Below are 19770 nucleotides of genomic sequence, written 5' to 3'. Positions count from 1 at the left end.
CGGTATCCACTTCTACTTCCATCAGTTGCTGGATGAAGGCTCTATAAATAGTTGTATTTGTGATCTTTATTGTATTTTATTTTAATGTTTATCATAGATTCCTTCAAATTTACTGTTTAACCTCCCCTTATGCAAGATTCTCATCTCAGGGTCTGTATTTTTAAGCTACTTGTGTTCCACCTTTGGAAAATGCCTGATTTAAATCTCCTATTTGGTTTTCATGGTGCAATGTATCTCTTCTTATGTTGTAGGTTCTTTTTACTACATTTGTTAGCCTGTTTAGAAATTAAAATAGTTTTAACACAACTGGTCTACAGTTTATGTATGTGACAATTTTATGGCTGAAGTCCCTAAGGATAAAAACAATTAGTTTAGTTTCATAATGTTAGATCATAAGCTATTATTCAATATAACTTTCTCTGTGCATATTCTATGACACCTAAGTAAAGAACTTATATCTCCACGTTATTTAATACAGATGTTCCAGGTTATCACCAGGTCAGAAGTGTTTTGTGTAATTTTTTAATTTTACCTTTAGTTATGTGGCCGTGTGTGTGTGTGTGTGTGTGTGTGTGTGTGTGTGTGTGTGGTATGTGTACATGATTATGATTGCATGTGCCTGTGGAAGCCAGAAGACCAGGAGCCTTCCTTGGAGTTGGAGTTGTAGGTGGTTGTAAGCGACCTGAGTTGGGTGCTGGGAGCTGAAAACTTAGGCCCTCTGTAGTGCAATATGGGCTTTTAAAACTAAATTTGAGCCATCTCTTCATAGCCCCTATATTTCCTAACTTTGATATTTTACTTATATTTAATAAAACAAAGATACTGAATACAAGCTCAGAAATTTCAAGGCTACTTTTTGTACACATTTAGACATTAAGCACAAACTCAAGTTTAAAATGCTGGGGGCAGATTATTTTCTTGGTCCATCATTTCGTTGGATTTTTTTTCTAATTTACTTGGGATCTGTATTTTAAATTCCTTCTCTGGACATATCTCAATTATGACTTTTTCTGATTGGACAATAAATGTCAAGCATACCAGCTTAATCCCACACTCCAGCTGCCACTGTAGTAACAGTCCTAATTCATATAGAAGCGAAAACATTTGTTTTTGATCTTTGGTCTTTTTTCTTGTGATTCGGGTTAGCATATAAGAAGATGTATAATATATACAATCCAGCACTTCCAGGTGTTGGACAAGAAAATATTTACCTCCTGGAACTGCAGACTGAACCCAGGGTCTTCAACATGTTTGGCAAATATTCTGCCACCAGGTTTCATCCCTATCCCTCATTTTTATAGAGGACATCCTGGTAGTGAATGTAATAATCTTCCTGCCTCAGCCTCCCCAGTGATTAAATTATAGGAATGTGCTGCCATGGTCATCTCAAAAAAATAGCTGTTAGTATTACCTTACAATTAGACCACACTACAAATTTACATTCCTCAGCTAGTTCTTTAATCCCACCCCTGCCATGGACTTGCTGAATAAGAGATCTAACTTCTGTCTTTGGGACATGCACTTAAGAGACATAGTGAATATGGTGGTTCCACTATATAGAATAAAGCAAAATATGTTCAAGTTGTCTTAAGGATAAGCAAATTGTAATTAGATATTCAGGGGTTTGGCAAAGCAATGCTTTAACAATAAGTTAGTAATAGAACAAAAGATTTCTTTGAGCATATAATTAATAAGCCTCACATCTCCATTTCTTACTTGGGGGACTTTAAAACCATAATAACAGGAGATCCCTGGCACATCACTGCCGTAATAATACAAAACCTGCTGGGAGAGAGATGAAGAACACGAGAGGGTCTGACTTCTCTACGCAGCTTGCAAATACCTCCAGCAGTTACTAAGCAGAATACACAGCTATCACTGGGTGAAATACTCCAGACACAATATTCATCTTGCCCACTTCAATCATGCCCTTGCCCGAATTCCCATGTAGGAGAACATTACCTTCATCTTTAAAAATTCTTCTTTCTATTTCTCAATCTGAACCCGTTCCATTTTTTTCCCCAAGGTCTTTATCACTAGTCCCCATTTCTTTTCTAACTGCCTTGTCTTCTGTTTCCTTTTCTATGACTCAACTTCTCCAGGCTGTACATAATCTAACTTCCAAAGAGTGCAGCACAAAATCTCTGCCTATGTTTATATGAAATGTATTTTATTTAAATTCAAGAAATGTTCTCTTCTCCTTTTTTGAAAGTATAATACTTCTGAACGTATGAACTACATTTTATCTTGATTTAAAAACAAGTAGCACAAATACTTCTCCCAACCATATAACATGTATTTATATGCATTATAGTAGTGTTATATTATATTATATATATTATATATATTATATATATTATACAATATGTTATATTATAATGCATATTAAATGCATTCTCTTCTACTTGTCATATCTGACATTTAATTTTAAATTCTAAATACTGCGCTTAAAATGTTGGAGAAAGAGCTGACACACCTTCTTTGACCCAAGTAGCAAAACTTGAATGTATTCTATGGGAGCCATGGAGGTAGGAGGTATTAAGATTTTGAGAATTACATATACGAGTACTGTATTCACACATATTTCCCTTCCTGTCATCCCTCTAACTTCTTCCATGTCCCCACTATGTCCTTCTGGAATTCTTTAATTGTCTCTTATTCTTTAATTGCTATTATTGTTTCACCCCCCCCCCACACACACACAATGTCTAAATACAACCTGCTAAGTTCACTTAATATTGTATGTATGTGTTTAGGGCTGACCTTTTGTGATTGGCTAACCAATCAGGGGGGCTTGTCCCCAGAGAAGACTAATTCTTCCTCTCAGTAACCATCAACTGCTATAGCTGTTCACCTGGGGTAGAACCTTTTGAGAATTCCCCTACCAACATCAGCATGCCAATTGGTGTTGTCATTTTTTTTGGGGGGGGGTCTTGGTTAGGCAAGGTTTTCAGCTAAGCTATAGTCATTTTCATAAGCAAGCAGTCAAAACACTAGGACTATGAAGGCTCTAGAAATAAACTTAGAGAAAGAATAAAACAACACTTAGGGTGTGATCACTCACACAACAAAGCAAATGTGTATTTGGGTTATTCATTTTATATCTGTATGTGTATGTGTACCTGACTGTATGTTATGTACACCACATATATGCATTATCTGAAGAGGCCACTGGATCCCTTGAACTGGAATTGCAGGTGGCTGTGAGTCACCAGATGTGAGTGCTAGAAACACCCTAATTCCTCTTTAAGAGCACCAAGTGCTCTCAACTGCCATGATTTCTCTTCAGCCCTGAGAAAGTTATTTTTAACTTCTTAAAAACCTATATCTCCCGTGAGAAACAAACCATTTCTATATACCTTACATGTAGAGAAAAAGAAAAAGCTAAAACATTGGAAAGCAGTATGACCCAAAATACAGGGTACAAAAAGATACTGTGTTTGGAATTATAATGGACTACAAAATGTACAAAAATGTATTTTATTGAGTCTGACATATACATATTCTTTTGTAGTAAGACTGGGGCTATTAGCATTACAGCTTTATTTTCAAGACAGTACTATCTTAACATTCCAGTGAGCAATTAATTTCCCAAAATTGACCAAATGAATAAAAGGTTATTTCAGCACTGAAGACATTGAAGGCTCACAAACACTTTGATTATATAGTAAGGGTTTGAAGAGAATACATTGGCAACCAAGTCACTAGGATATTCAAGAGGACTTGTAGCCCACTGAATAAAGAAGACTTACACTGAGAGCTAAGCGTTATGAAAAAGAAATTATACAATTACTCTCTAAAACAAGCTGAATACTTGTATTTCCAACCCCTGTGAGGGTGAGGTAGGAGAATTCTGAGATCCAGGCCAAATTGAACAAAATACTAAGACCTTTTCTCAACAAAACATGACAAAGCAAAAACAAACTTGGAATCTGCTGTAACACTACTTCCAAGATTTAAGATATCTGGGCCCTTGAGTTTTTGAGATTGTGATCTCAACTCAAGTAAAGAGAGAGGAAGAGTAGAATATGCCTTTCTAAGGCCACCCCAGTGAAAATGCTCATATTGAGTGTGCCTCCTCATTCCAGGCTGCTGCTCCTTTCATAAGGTAACATTATTCTATAATCCTCATTCTGAAACTTTAAACAACCCTAGTCCCCAATTAGAAGCCTAATTTCTCTAAATGTTTGGCAAAGTCATTATGTAAGACAGCCCCGAATTACTATCAAAGGCTACCATGGGTATTGGAGAGAAATGTGAATTGAGTAATAAGTTGAGGTTACTTATTTATTATTCATTTCTTCTCAAGTATGTAAGTAATCCCAACACTCGGGAGGCTGAGGTCAAAGATGGTCTGAGCTACAGAGGGAGGTTCTGTCTCAAAACCAAATAAAACCAAACACCACTACTACCATCAAAAACAAAAATATGTCCCTCACCCTTCACACCACAAAAAAAGACAGTGAAGTAACCTTGGGTGGTGAATTCTTCAGTGGAAAAAAATGTAGAGTAATAAAAGGTAGAGGATTGGATGTTGTGAACACACCAGGGATTGCAGACTGTCCTGTCTTCTGCCCCCTTACTCATTTACTTCTCTGCCTCTCTCTCTCTCTCTTGGTCTTATGTCATCTGCTGCCCCCCACCCCCGCCAGCCCCTAATACCATGGGCTGATTCTTACCAAATCATTATGGGTAAAGCAAGACCATATGACTTTGGTGTTGAAGATGTTAACTGAAAGCCCTTACAAATGAATATAAATTGACAGAGACATGAAAAAGTAGCCATCCATCTGAATGCAGTTTTATCTACTAGGCTGCTTTATTTCTAGTGAAATTATTTTGGACAGTTGTACTATAAATATTAAGATACTGTCTTATTGTAAACAAAAAACATTGTTTTTCTAAAGGATTTTACAAAAGGTATTTATATGTTCACAATATGTTCACATTGTTATGTGTTAAAGTATCCAGCTAAAGAATATATATATATATTTATTTATAAAAGTGTGAAAATTTTATGTCATTTAAGAACTAGACCTTAAAAGCTGACAGAAGGTATCCAATGAAAAACACAATGATGTTGTTTATTCTTTATGCAAATTAGAAAATAGGCCCAGGTCCTGTTTAACATTTATGTTAATTATTTTATTATAGCTGGATTCAAATAATAATCACACTTTAACAGCAGGGCATACAAAGTCTCAAGTACCAATTAAAGAACTTTTAAAGAAACTAAAGGGAAAAACATAAAGTTCCAGCTTTAGAGGAATGAGTCCATTTCTAGAACATGGTTATAAAGTGATGAAGTATTAAAAGGCTTGCTTCATTTCATGTTTTACTTAAACATCTAAAAAACGGCCCACTCATCCAGAATCGCTTCTTGTAACTGGGCCCATAGGTACAACAAAGAGTACAGATGGGAGAGTAACAGAATACCAACGGTGAGCAGAGCTGTCTCTAACAGTGAGGAAACCTGATCCACGAAACAACTGAGAGCCTGCAATTAGGCTTTGGGGAAATACTGGATCTAGAAGTAACGTACTACTAATACTAGACTTCTGAGTCGCAAGTTACTTACTCGATTCAATAGTAGGATTCAATAGTAGGAGCACATTTCACAATCCATTTGCTTACTCTGGAACTCCAAGAGCTCCGACTTTACCTGTTTCTTTCACAAGGTCATGCTACATCACATTTATAAGGCCAATTCAACAAACAATCTATAGTGCACTTTGAGGTGGTAACAACATGGGAGCTACTGTTGACTAACCAGGACCCAGAACAAGTGGGGCTCTGATAGAAGGTCATCTACAGGACCAGGGGATGCCCTGCTCTCTTCACACTCAGCTGAAAGCAGTCAGACAACATCTACATGCTCTGCACTGGGGCAATGAGGCAGGGGAATTATTTACACAGATACATGGAGGTCTGACCCACTCTGATCACGTATTTGTTTTTCTCATAAGCTTCCTGGTGTATTACTGAACAAATCTTACATAATTTACTGTATTAAAACAGAAAAATCCCTTCAAGAGAGTGCAGCAATCATAAACATTTAATATTCTTTATTCAGTCCACTTGTAATAACTCCAAACAGAACAGATTTGTTGGGAATTGGGGGATATAGACAGCCTTTAATCTGTAGACAGCGTTAAGTCTGGCTTCAGCATCATTACTTTCAACAGGGCACTTTAACTGATGCTTGGTCCCACATGGTATCCATATCTGGGATAGGAAACCTCCTATTTTGTTTTTAATTGCCAACCTGCTTGCCACCTGCCCATATGCACACATGTAGGTGCTAACTATGAGATTTGGGAGACCACAGCGTCCAGGTTTATATGTGTATCACTACTGTAGGGATCGTGGTAACAGCTGGCAGCTTAGCAACTGCCACCATCTAATTTCAGTAAAGACTAAGGCTTTTAAAATCCTTAGCTTGAAATGTTCTTGGCAGAGGGCAAAGGTGATGCTGGAGTTATTTAAAAAAAAAAAAAGAACTCAGAGCTTAATTTAATCAAGGGAAATGAACATATCTTCAAGATACAGACAGATTTGAGTGGAATATACAGTATGATTAACTGTTTTGGGTCCAAATGGCATAGGCAGATCTAACAATCATGTACAAATTCTTTTTTGAATAAAAGGAAGAGCAGCCTTGTTACACAAATGCTCAGTGTGATCTACATATACTCACTTACTTAACAAATATTTAGTCTATTTCTACCTATGCTTCATACAGTGCTAAGTAGATACTCTAGAAAGGGTAAACAGATTAAAAACTTAAATGTATCCATAAAATATTTAACTGGAGACAAATGTTCTGAGAAAATTAAAGTAGGGTACTGTGACAGAGTTGGCAGGGATTTTTCAACTGAGTGAGTGGAGAAGACATATATGAATAGGCAGCATTTGAAGTGAAAACTAAATTTGTAGGTAGAACGGACAAGCCCCAGGGAAGAGAAAGCAAGCACATTATGTCTACATGGAGGCTTAGGAGTGGACAAACCATCTGAGGGAAAGCAGGGGATATTCTCCAAAGTTACGAAGCCACAAGCATCCCACAAAACTCATACTTTTAGGTGCCACCGAAAAGGGGTCTAGAGGCTTGGAAGATGCCATGCCTTTGGCTCTGCAGCAGTGATGCCAGATTTTAGAATGGTGGATGCTGACTGGTTATAGTCAGCTAAGGGCCAGAAGTACAAAGGATCCTCGCTAGGTCATTGGTATTTATTATTCTAAGTGCCATGGGAGTCACTAAAAGGATTTAGGCAGAAGGGTGTCTTTTTTTATTATTTTCTAATAAGACTAAATTTACTCAATAACCCAGAGCAAAAGTTTTGATTATAAGTATCCAACAGTCTGAAAAGTACAAAACAGATCTATAGGTTTCTAATATATTAATACAAAGTGCATGACTACACACAGTACATCCTACAGGCACAGAGTAGGTGGAGGAAGGGAGAGAGACTGTGATTGAGGTCTAGTAATACATAAATTCAGAAGTAGAGATGTTCCAACAAAGTATATTATACCACCAATACTGAAGCCAAAATGTACAAAAGAAAATCCCATGTCAAAGTAATGGAGGAGAATGGAAATGGCTGGACTCTGTACTGCACCACGGGCTGTGGAAAACAAACCCACTCATTGAGCAGTCTGTGCATGTAGGGGCTTATACCAGGTAGGTTTTTCCTAAAAGGAAGAGACACCCCATGTGTCTTAATGTGAGTTATGTGTCAAAAGGTTATCTAGGTTCTATGGAGAATAGGTTATAAAGAAAATGGTGGAAGGGGAAGCAGAAAAAAGCAGAATGCAACTGTTGAAGTCCATGTGCAGCTGATGGTGCTTTCAGCTAGTTTAGTAGCAGAGCACATGGATGTAAATGGATATAAATGGAATACTAGTTGTCATAATATAAGAAGCAACACCTTATGATGGACATGGAAGTAAGAAAAAGACAAGGATCAAAGATAGTCCCTACGTTTCCAAGATAAATGCACTACTAACATTCCAGGGTTTATCATACAAACTTTTATGGCACTATCAGTTTTTTTTTAGATATTCTTTGGGAAGTCCTAATTATCAAATATGAAAGTTAGTTTGAAAATAAATTTATGGTGTTGTTTTTCCCTGATACTTTGATCCACATAAACTCTACATCAAATTATTCTGTTTTTCTTCATTATTGAAAATGTATGTTTTGAAAAATTCAGTAAAATAAGGAGCAATTTGACAAAAACTTTGACTATAAAAACAAAATGACAAGTAGGAGAAACAATAGCCAACATTTGGGAGAACATTTAAAATTCATAAGTTCTTTAAAGGCTTATAGTCTTACTTAGTATTATAAATATCTGGGCCCTTAGACAAAGAAATACTTATAGGAGGACTATTTTTGCATATATATAAAATTAATATATAAGAATTATATATTGTTACTTTATCATTGTTTGTAGACAAAAACAAATTTCTAAGCAAGATAAATAAAGGTACAGATTATATTATGGAAGTAATCATTCACTTAAAATAATAAAGTAGATAGATTTTTACCTGTTGATATGGTGATTGTTCCATTTTTAAAAAGAGAACAAAGGAACTCATATACAAAAAAAAATCAATGATTGATTCCATTAGGAGTGGATGTGTGTTTGTCTATGTATGTTTAGGGCATCCTACCAGCAATAGTTACTTGACTATTCTTGTGTAGGAGACTGGAGTAGGTACTATTAAAGAATATTGATGGGGGTTTGATAAAGATTTCTTTAACCATTTGTTAAAAATCAAAACATGCCAGCTGGTGGTGGCACATGCCTTGAATCCCAACATTTAGAAGGCAGAGATAGGTGGATCTCTGTGAGTTCAAAGCCAGCCTGGTCTACAGATAGAGTTCCAGGACAGGCTCCAAAAGCTACACAGAGAAACCCTGCCTTGAAACACTGAAAAAAGAAAGTGTACAAATATTAAAGCACAAAAAAGTTGAGTAGGATTGCAAGCTACTTCAAAAACACCCACTGCCACTTGCTTCCAAAAGGCCACTCAAAAAGGCCATGTTCCCCCTTGTTCCATCTATTTTATCTGGTCTCCTCCAGCCCATCCCTAATGTAAACCCGACTCTCACTAAAATTATCTTTCCAACTGGATATTAGGGACAGAATTCCTGTATCATTTCCCCCTTTTTGTCTACTTAAGAAGGAAAGGTTCTAAATCTAACATAGTAAAACTGTATTATAAAATAAGAATTATTATCAAGTGATATCCAAATAGAAAGGAAAAAAATGACACTGCATGCAACTTGAACAATTATCAAGTAAGAACTACAGTCTTGTTTTTTAGTCCATAAGTAACTGGCAAATTTAGAGAGATTACTCCACTAGCTGTCCTCTCCTGAAGAGTCTAAAATTTATACCTAATATACCATTTGCCCAGGTTTGGAAGAACCATAACTGTAACTGTCTAGTCTTCAAACCCATCAAAGACCTAAGTAAGTAAAAAGTGTACAGAAAGTCACTTCCAAAAAATATGAGAAACGACAGAAACAGCTGGCTATCTGACAGTCATCCACAGTTCCTCTGTAACCTTGGGGCAGCCATCTTTGGCCTACAGACCTACAATATCTGACAGACTATTTTCAGAAGCAGGGAATTTTGAAGGGCTATCCTACCCTGTCTTGGCAAAATTTGGCACCCACTTTCTTTTGTGTCCTGCTTGTCCAGTTTGGACAGCAAACTGTCAACAGTCAAGGCAAGGGCAGTTTCTGGCACAAAGGGCTACCTTTTGCCACAAAGAGAGCAAACTCCATGTGGAGTTTCTTCAATGCCCAGCATCCCCTTTTGAAGTAGATTGGTGACTCCAGTAACTGATGTGTCTCATGTCAAGAAAAGACCAAGCTATTAAAATATTTTAAAGCCATATTCTGTAGGTCTTTGAAGTGCTTGAAGATTACCTATCTGTCTAAAATATATCTCTGTATGATCTTGAAACCGTAACTAACATGACAGTAAGTTTGATAGTTATGGGTGACTATTAACCTGTGTTTCTTAATTATGCTACATAGTTTGTAAAGATAATTTTCAAGGACTAGAAATTTTCATTCCATTGTTAAATGAACTTCATAGGTACAATACCTTGACAAGAGTAGAAATGCATGTACAGTATGTTCTAACAAAATATAACCTTAAATTTCTATCAATATACAAAAATCCAAACCAATGTAAGACATATAAGAATAGTAGTTGCTTTGCTTTTTTAGTTTAAAAGCAGACTCAATAATCTGCCCTTTTATCCTATCATTTCTATTCCCCTTTTTCCTTTCAGAAAGAGATCCCGGAATCGAATCCCATGTTTAGTCTTTTTTCTGACCATACCTATTAACAAGTTGTAACTTACTCTCCTACATGATGACAAAAATCCATAACCCAGTCAAGACAAAAAAAGAAACAAACAAACAAACAAAAAAAACCACCCACCCAACCTGTTGGGAATGTAGGCATTATGTTATTAAAATTACTTGCTGATGTCTGGTGGTGGGTGATGGCATCTATTGGGAACCTGAAAAAAAAAAAAACAAAAAAAACAAAAACAAAAAAAAAACCGAAACAATGGTCAAGTCCTAGCGGGGCTAGCTGTGTTATTTGTTGCCAGTCTTTGAGTAATGGAAAAGTGTAGGGCTTTTCTGAACTCCTGGCTGAAGTAGTACATGAGGGTGGATCATCTCAGCTAGCTACCTTGGAATTGTCCTGAGTAGTTTGTAGTCCAAAGATGATCTTTGTGTGGTGTTTATTAGTTTAGTGGCATTAGGACAATCTAGGTAGAATTGCTGTAGAGCCCCATCATCCTTTTGTAGACTACAGAGGTTGCTGTTAGGATGTTTATTGTACTCTATGGAGAGCATAAACGTATTGAATATCATAGGCTGTAAATCCTGGGGAGGTTAAAGGTCCATGATCTATTAAGTACATCTGGGATACACAGGTGAAGTAACATTTCACCCTTCTGGGGTCTTTCAGCGTTTTAAAGACTGAATAATTAGACTGAAATTTTTCCTTAGTTATGATAAAAGGTAAATTAGGCATAAAAATTTAGACTCACAAAGATAAGATAGATAATAAAATACTTTCTCTAATTTTGAGAAATATAAATGAACTGGATATTGTAACTGTAATTCTTACTTAATAACTTTTTGTTTTATATAATTTTACTATGTTAAAGTTAAAACCTTCTTTTAATTAGACAAAAAAAGGGGGAAATGCTGTGAAATATACTTTTGCACACTATGAAGATTTGTCACTCAGATTGGTTTAATAAAAAGCTGACTGGCCGGTAGGTAGACAGGAAGTATAGGTTGGACAGCTAGACAGAGGAAGCTGCAATGAAGGAGGGCAGAGTGAGAGTTGTCAGGAAGAGGAAACAGGAGGTACAAAATGAAAGAGAGGTAACACTATGTGGCAGAATGTAGATGGATAGAAATGGGTTAAATTGCCGGGCATTGGTGGCACATGCCTTTAATCCCACCACTCAGGAGGCAGAGGCAGGCGCATCTCTGTGAGTTCGAAGCCAGCCTGGTCACCAGAGCGAATGCCAGGATAGGCTCCAAAGCTACACAGAGAAACCCTGTCTCGAAAAACAAAAAACAAACAAACAAAAAAGAAATGGGTTAAATTAAGTTGTAAGAGCTGGTTAGTAATAAGCCTGAACTATCAGCTGGGCATTTATAATTAATATAAGACTCCGTGTCAGCTATTTGGGAACTGGCAGGAGGTCAAGATAGGAAAATTCTGCTTACTGGGTAATTCTGCTTTCATTTTCTACCGCAAAAACCATGTGTTGGTATACTGGCATGCCCAACTTAGTTAGCAGCAGCACCACCATCCTGATCTTTGTTGATATGACAGCTATGGCTTTATCACGTCAAACTGTCTTGTTGTGTAAGCAAAAAAAAAAAAAAAAAAAAAAAGCTACTCTAACCACACCACAACTAGAGCATGTTCTATATGCATGATTGTCATCTCAGATGCCTTTGAGGAGTTAGCTTCAACAGGTCCTGCAAGTATGCTGGGTCCTTCAAAAATCATCAGGCAAAGAGAGCCCCTTCTTTAGGTTTAAATAGAATCCCAACAATATCTTCCTGAGAAACAGTGCTTCTCATGTGCTTGCAGCATGTTCTGATCACTGCCTGTTTACGTCCTGTGCCAACGCAGCTGATATGTAATTAACATTATGTCTTGATAGCCTGCTGTTGTTTGCAGCAACTTCAAGTCATGATTCTGACACATCAACAACAAGCAGTTGAACACTTGATACAGGGCCAACACAACATAGATGTCTACTTCAGTTTCCAGTGATGTCACACAGTCAGTCCTTTCCTTAATCCCCAGGCTCTTTGGGCTACCACTCCACAGCTACCTCTTTAACTGTGGCAACACTGCTTTGTACCTTCTGGTGCTAATGATCCCTAGTGATTTTTAAGAGATTTGTTTATCTTCAGATGAACTGTGGCTGTGTGCATTAATTTAATCATAGCCATATGGAACAGGAAATATGAGCTTTGCCTCTACTGTCTAACAGAACAGGATTTGACTGATTCCGTCTCATAGTAGACAAGTACTGAGAGCATCACATAATGGCCCTATACACTTTGTCTTATCTGGACTGTGAGGGAAATAGTAACACCTCCTCTGGCAGGCTTATTCTGAAGAGCAAACAAGATCATGCAGTAAAAGTGCATTAGACAAATGTGTGCCACGGGGTAATCACTTAATAACAATCAGATTAAATACATAAAAGATGTGTTAATACCTAAGTGCCTCTGGAGAATTTGGATTCATCACAGAAATATACAATATCTGGTATATACAGCTATTTGAATAGATGTTAGAAAACTATACGAGATATAATTCCACTTAAATAAAAAAATTGTTTCAGATCAATGGTGAAGTATATCCCGAAGCTGATTACCTGATGAAAAATTGCTTCAAAGATACCCAATTCTTATTATAATATGAATTACAATATAGTAGCAGAAGTCATTTATATCAGTTATGCTTTCCTAAATCTAATAAATACTACAACATTAGGGAACCATAAAAATATTTCAGAAAGTTTAATTTTGGTAAGATTTCAATACATTCTTTGTAATTGTCCTTTTAGTTTATCTTGAATAAAAACTTACTTTTGTTTAGAAAATGCAGTCTCTCTATTTATTAAAATAGATTTATTACTGTAAACATGCCAGTGTTAGAAGATAAATAGGAAGCTAAACAAATACCCAACATTGACAGATAATTTGCTTTCTGATTTTTTGACTCTAATTTAGATTGACATTTTTGCTTCCGATTTTCATGTTTATATGAGTCTTTGAAAAGCCTTCTCACCTCAGTGGCTCCTCAAGTGCTCACTTGGAACAACGACTTTGCAGCTGGCCAAACCCGCTCTCAATCAATTTTTATGAGTACAAATTCTTGGGCTGATGGCCGGGTCTCCAACTATATCACTCACATAATCCACACTCACACGTGGTGATGAGATTCACATTATCACCAGAGCACCATTGTGCCGGTGGCAGCAGCAGACACAGCAGGGTATACTGTCCTCCCTATGAAAAACGACTCCTTCACCTTTCAATAATGCAGCCTGCAGGTATGGACTTACAAGCTGTGTGCAGATAGAATGAGAGATGTCTTTAAAAACACTAATAAAAACTAGCCGGGTCCTCCCAATGGGTCATCCTCATTGAATCTCCATACATATCCATCTTGATTTTGAAGTGACAGCATTCAATTTGTCTTCCCATTACATTTGGAATTGGAAGGAAGATTCAATTGTGTTTGAAACTTCAAAAAGTTGTCAGAGTAGTGGCATATATATTTCAGCATGTGATTCTCTCTGTGTATCTATCTATCTATCTATCTATCTATCTATCTATCTATCTATCTATCATCTATCTATCTGATACCAAGTATAATACATTCTAACTAATTCAAGTTTGGTAGAATTTTTCTTAAATTTAAGTTAAGGGGCATATGGATTTAACAACTACTTTGATCCAACTTGGATTGTACCTTTAAAATAAAACATGGATTTTAATTATCTGAAAATGTTAGCTCCACATTTAATGTCTTTTAAAAACATACCACTTTTAATTTTGAAACATCCCAGTTCCTTCTTCTATTTCTAAATTTTCTAGTAAGTGACATTCAAAATAAATACATTTGTGTTAAAATTTTTGATTCATGTGACTATTTACTAGAAAATAAGATAGGTAGCAAATGCTGATCTTAAGCCTTCCCAGGATTCAAGGTCAGCATTTAACTTTTCAAAGTCTGTCTCTAGAAGCTTAATTTTCATCTTGAACCAATAAAAACATTGGAAACTTTTATACTACTGACATTTACCAGGTCCTCAAACTAACAAATGGTATCTCCCCATCCTTTAAAACACACTTTCATGATTTTTTTCACTCACATTTCCATCAGTGAAACTAAGAGCCAGCTTAGTTTGTTCAAAAGTAGATGATCCTCTAAATCATCTACTGAGATTATGGAATTATCTGAGATTCTATACAAATTCATGAAACGTAACTGAAAAAGAGGCTTTGTTTCCATGAAAAGTCAGTGGGGTGCTTTCAAAAGACTTGACAAAGACAAATCACAATGACAAACCCGTCCAGTTAGGTACCAATGAGACATCTGTAATAGGAATAAAATTAAAGTAGCCAGAAAGATTTATATTCAAATTCCTTCATAAGCATTTATATTTTTGTGCCACTGTAAAGGCACAGCTTGAAACTGCAGAAGATGTTTAATAGGGACAATTTGGAGGGATAGATCACTGAGAACTGTGAACAGAAAACCCTTACTCAAGACAATCACCTGTATTTTAGATCAAAAGATTGTGTGTGTGTGTGTGTGTGTGTGTGTGTGTGTGTGTGTGTGTGTGTGTGTGTATGTGTGTGTGTGCTCTCTGTATACATATGCACATATGCATAGTTTTATTATTACTCTAAGACACACAAGAAATGTTTACACTTTAGCCAAGAATAAAATAGACTGGTGTTCTGCCTTGTAGATACAACTACTTTTGGCTGAATTATAACACTTTTCATGAAGACACCATGCTACCACAGAACATCAATAAACTATTTTTTTCTCCAGCAACTGATGGATGACTATATCTCTAGAAAACAGCAAACGATAATTTTCCTCCATTGGCATTCCCTCGTATCACTCTGATCTAGCTCAGTTAAGCTTGCCTAATGTGTGGTAGGAATCAATGGGATTTTACAGGCTATTCTGTGTTAGGATTCCAAGAGTGATTCTCTTCTCATATATTTCCACTGAGAATGAAAGAGTTTGAATTTATCCTGGAATGAAATGACAATTTTGAAAGCTATGCTTCAATGCAAACTAGAAATTAATGACCTTGTTCTATGAACAAAGGTTGCTTATGATTTTAAAAGGTCAGATGACCACATGTACCAATAATCTACACTCAGAACCCAATCACTGACATAGTGGACAATTTGATTTAAATGCACATTTATATGAATACATAATAGACATATTCATGTAAAGTGAGAGAGAGAATGGACCACAGCTTATCTGCACACGACCTAGATGCTGCAGTGTTTTTCAAGGGATTGTCTTAGCATCCATTAGATCCTTTTAGGAAGCCTTGATGGCCAGTACAATTTCTATAATACTAAGTTTTTGGTTTTTTTTTTTTTTTGCCATTTCCACACTGACTTCACAGTGTCACTTCGAAATGACTAATGAAGTTTATATAGTGTAACTAGTTGAACACAGAGGCTGACCAAGGCAAACAGTTGTACTCTGACAACACACCAGACAATATATCAGTACACCAGACAATAAAGAAATGTTCAGAAGGACAGAATGTCTGTCATTTCATTATAAGTTGTTTAGATTGTTGTTTGATATAAAAGTGTTATTTATGTTGGCATACCATGAATTCACTACTTCTTTATTTTCAAATGAATTATTTAAAATAATTCTCAATTTTAATTTCTAATGCAGGAATTATTAGAAGGAGATATGACACCAGATAACAGTGTGAGACTCATGGTCAGAAAGCAATTACTTAACAAGAAAATAAATGACTGACCTGAACAAGAACAAAGTAACGCTTTTTCCATCTTTTCCAAACCTTCTGTCCAAGGGCATACAGATACCTGGTAAGAAAAACAAAAGAGTTCATAAATAATGGTGCAGTTCCCCAGAGCCATATCTTCCATAGGTATTTATGAGACCAGCCTGCTAAAGGCAAAGTTTAGTTTATCTGAAATCGTAGACAACATGTGGCTTCTGTGTTACAAGATGACTGTGCTGATTCACGATTCCTGAAAGGGAATTGATTTATGTGGCTTACAATTTGTCAGTCCTTACAACAAATTGAACGAAGTAGGAGTTAGAAAGGATAATCAAAGAAGCAGTTGGAATTTTATTTTCGCACATGTTTCTTAGGATATACAGAGGCTAGGAGTGAAGGAACTTGTACTGAATTCTTCAGTGCTCAGACAGCTGACTGGAACTGAGGAGTGTGGAGGTAGATACAGAGCCAGGAATCCAGGGTGAAAGGTCATTGTCCAGCTGGGTGACCTTGCAATATGCCTTCACCAATATCCAGTCCCATCTCTTTGCCTATTAGAGAACAACCCTGGGTGTCCTGATTTTCAAGTGCCTTGGCAGCTCTGTCATTTTGAGATTTATGTGGCTTATGGAAGCTTTCCACTGAACATTTTTTTTCCACTAGGAAACTCATTTAATAAAAAAAAAAAGGTGACATAATTTAGTTTAGCACCATTTCAGCTATGGCTTTTTAACTTTGCATGGTGGCTGTAATCTGAACTGAAATGATTAACCTGGCCGTGCATTTGAATAGAACCCCTTTGTTGTATGTGTTTGTGTGTGTACAGAAGTATATGTACATGCTCTTGTATGTGCGTGTTCATGTGGAGTCCAGAGGTTAACCTCAGGGGTTATCTCTTTTTATTTTTTGAGTCAAGCTTGTTGGCACAGAGCTTGCTAAGTAGGCTAGGTGAGCTGGTCAATGAGCTCAAGGGATCTCCCTGTCTTTGCCTTCTCAATCCTGGTATTAAAAACATGTGAAATTATGCATAGCTTCTTTACATACATTCTAGTCACTTCACCTACGGAGCTATTTCCCCAGCTGAGAATAGAAGGCCTGTTCTTACCCGTATAAAGGTTGCTCAAACGAGCTTACTCAATGTACTGTACTAAGTAATAAAGAACGTCCTATCTAAGAGTTTATTTGAGGGCTTAGAGGACTAACCTCTCACAATTCCATAGTGCAAGTTTTAGCTTCTGTTTTACAACCCACTTTTATAAAACAAAGTCAATATACCTTTTTTTTTTTATTCTTAAAAAGTACTATTATGGGATGCTTGTGAAGGTATAGTGGGTGTATGGATATTGTCTTCAATACCAGTGGAAGTATAACAGGAAACCTTTCACCCAAGAAATAGCATTTCAGGATGCAGAAATGCTTAACTTTACATTATGGAGTTACTCAGGTAATAGTTGTCCTGCTTAATGATGTATGTTTACAGGGATACATGGGCTAGTTCAATTTTTATTAATGAAAATTGATGATAAACGCTCAAGGGCTAGGGATATATTTACTAAATGCTAACATGGCATATTCATAGAAAGAAATGTTTTGCCACTGAAATTATTACTTTTGATTAGTAATAATAAGTTGATAAAATGCAAAAAATATTATATAATGTTATATGAAAGGGTCATGACTTAATATTATACCCATATTTAATGACTTGGAACTTCTAAGGACAAACATGAAATAAATGTTCTAAATATTAATAACCGTATTGCCTGAGGAATGGAATGATGGCAGACTTAAGTTTCCTTATTTCTATGTTTTCTACAATATCAGAATTAGGATATGGAACTAAATAGCCATTAACGTTCAAAACAATTTGGCTTTTGCATTGGAAGTATCACCCAAATGGCCCAATCAATTATTCTTTTGCTTTTAGACATATCAGCTAAGTGTGATGAGTTCCTCTCTGGCAATCATGATATACCTAAAGCCATTATCTGTTTCTGGATGCAATGTCGAATCATTTCGACACTGGTGGTGATATAGGCTATTCTTGTTCTCACCTGTTCACTGTTTCTTCCCAAGGTCCCCTAAACGCCCTTTCTTTTAGCCTCTAATTTCTCTTCCGTGGTCACGGTGATAGGTGTTCAGCTGCTCTCTTTCTGTCATTTCTATATAATTTCTCTCTCCTGAAATGCACACACCCAAGTTCCTATTACAGGGTTAACAACAGTGACCTACAGAGCTTGCTACTGTGGACACGATGGATGCTCTCTCTAAAAGGGCACTAGCAGGATGTGTACTTAATAGCAGCTCAGGAACCACAGAGGGCACTGGGAATAACCTCTGCCTGTGACCACAGCCGGCTTCCCGGCTCTCTCAAAGCGTCTCACTTTGCAGATGGGTCACACACAAGTGAATGTGAGCAGACAGACACACGAGCCATCATTACCACATGCAAATGAGTATGAGTGTTCTGACAGTGTGGGTTCTCTTCGAGGAGCACTAGCCAGCTGAACATCATTCAAAACGATGTGCCAGTGAATTTCGAATGACAACTTGTAGTTCCTCTGCAAACAGACAGGAAATGGGTGTGTGTGTGTGTGTGTGTGTGTGTGTACACATGCACACAGCATTTGGAGACTAGTGGATAATTTTATAATGAGGAAGAATGCAGGGAAGTTGGGTACTGGAAGCAAGATTATTTGGATGTTGGGTCTTGAAGTGTTAGAGCTATTGCACTATGAGAAGAAATTTGTTTGAAACACACATGTAAGTGACAAGTGTCCAGAAATGAACTGGTCATGAGAATTTTATGGGCTCTGAAAAAAATTGAAGTAACAGTCAATGAAAGGTTACCAAAAAGGAAGTGTTGTACACACTATGCAAAGACCATGCACTATTTTTTTCTTTGTAAAAAATTCAGCCAGGTGGTGGTGACGACACATGCCTTTAATCCCAGCACTTGGGAGGTGAAGGCAGGTGGATCTCTGAGTTTGAAGCCAGCTTGATGTACAGAGCAAGTTCCAAGATAGCCAGGACTACACAGAAAATCTGTCTCAAAAAACAAACAAAAATTCATATTAGTCAAATAAAATTTTAATATAAAAATAAAAATGAGTGAAATGTGTCAGAAATTATATACATACTGACTAAAAGAATATGTTAAAGTTTATATAAGCCTTGTTTGCACCATTGGGATTTGAGTCCCAAGGCTTAGTTGCCTCACTCTATAAGAACAGATTCTCTTCATAAGGAATGTATTTAAAAATAATGAATGCATGAAGATAGTTTACCAAAATTGTTTTAAAATAAAAACTTTAAACTCGCATAGTAAGAAATGATTAGGCTGCCATTAAGAGAGATACTAAAAATAATAATTAAAAATGATCATCTTGTGAACTTTACTACACTCAATCTGTTCCTTGTGCCCATCATGGTCAGTGATTCCCTTATACCCTCAGCTCTGTGCATGATTCTATTTCTGACCTACTGTTCATCCTGTTTGCTACAACATCATTGGCATTATATAGCATATAGCATTGTGTGTCTGAGTTCCTTCCTTTAGAACAATACTTCTTGGATTCATCTTTATTACAAGTACTAGGAATCTGTTCCCATTTATTGCTAAGCTGCATATTCCACCATAAGAATATATTCACAATTTGGCAC

The 19770-nt window shown here is 36.6% G+C and overlaps 1 protein-coding gene and 1 non-coding gene across 18 annotated transcripts in view; one reads left to right on the top strand and one right to left on the bottom strand.

Moving 5' to 3' along the window:
- Cadps2 (calcium dependent secretion activator 2) overlaps window positions 1-19770 on the bottom strand; it is a 514674-nt gene that overhangs the window by 167651 nt on the left and 327253 nt on the right. For all 17 annotated transcript variants that reach the window (XM_035451763.1, XM_027389980.2, XM_027389983.2 and 14 more), the window contains exon 9: window positions 16123-16189. In XM_035451763.1, coding sequence (XP_035307654.1) covers window positions 16123-16189 — 67 coding nt within the window. The remainder of the gene's footprint in view (window positions 1-16122; window positions 16190-19770) is intronic.
- LOC113832654 lies at window positions 12924-12981 on the top strand. The gene has a single exon (XR_003480078.1). It is a non-coding gene; the product is annotated as a small nucleolar RNA SNORD50 (small nucleolar RNA).

Source organism: Cricetulus griseus, assembly GCF_003668045.3.
Source record: "Cricetulus griseus strain 17A/GY chromosome 1 unlocalized genomic scaffold, alternate assembly CriGri-PICRH-1.0 chr1_0, whole genome shotgun sequence".
NCBI classification, from domain to species: Eukaryota; Metazoa; Chordata; class Mammalia; order Rodentia; family Cricetidae; genus Cricetulus; species Cricetulus griseus.
Note: the sequence above shows the minus strand (reverse complement) of the source record. Positions and strands in the feature narration are given on the sequence as shown.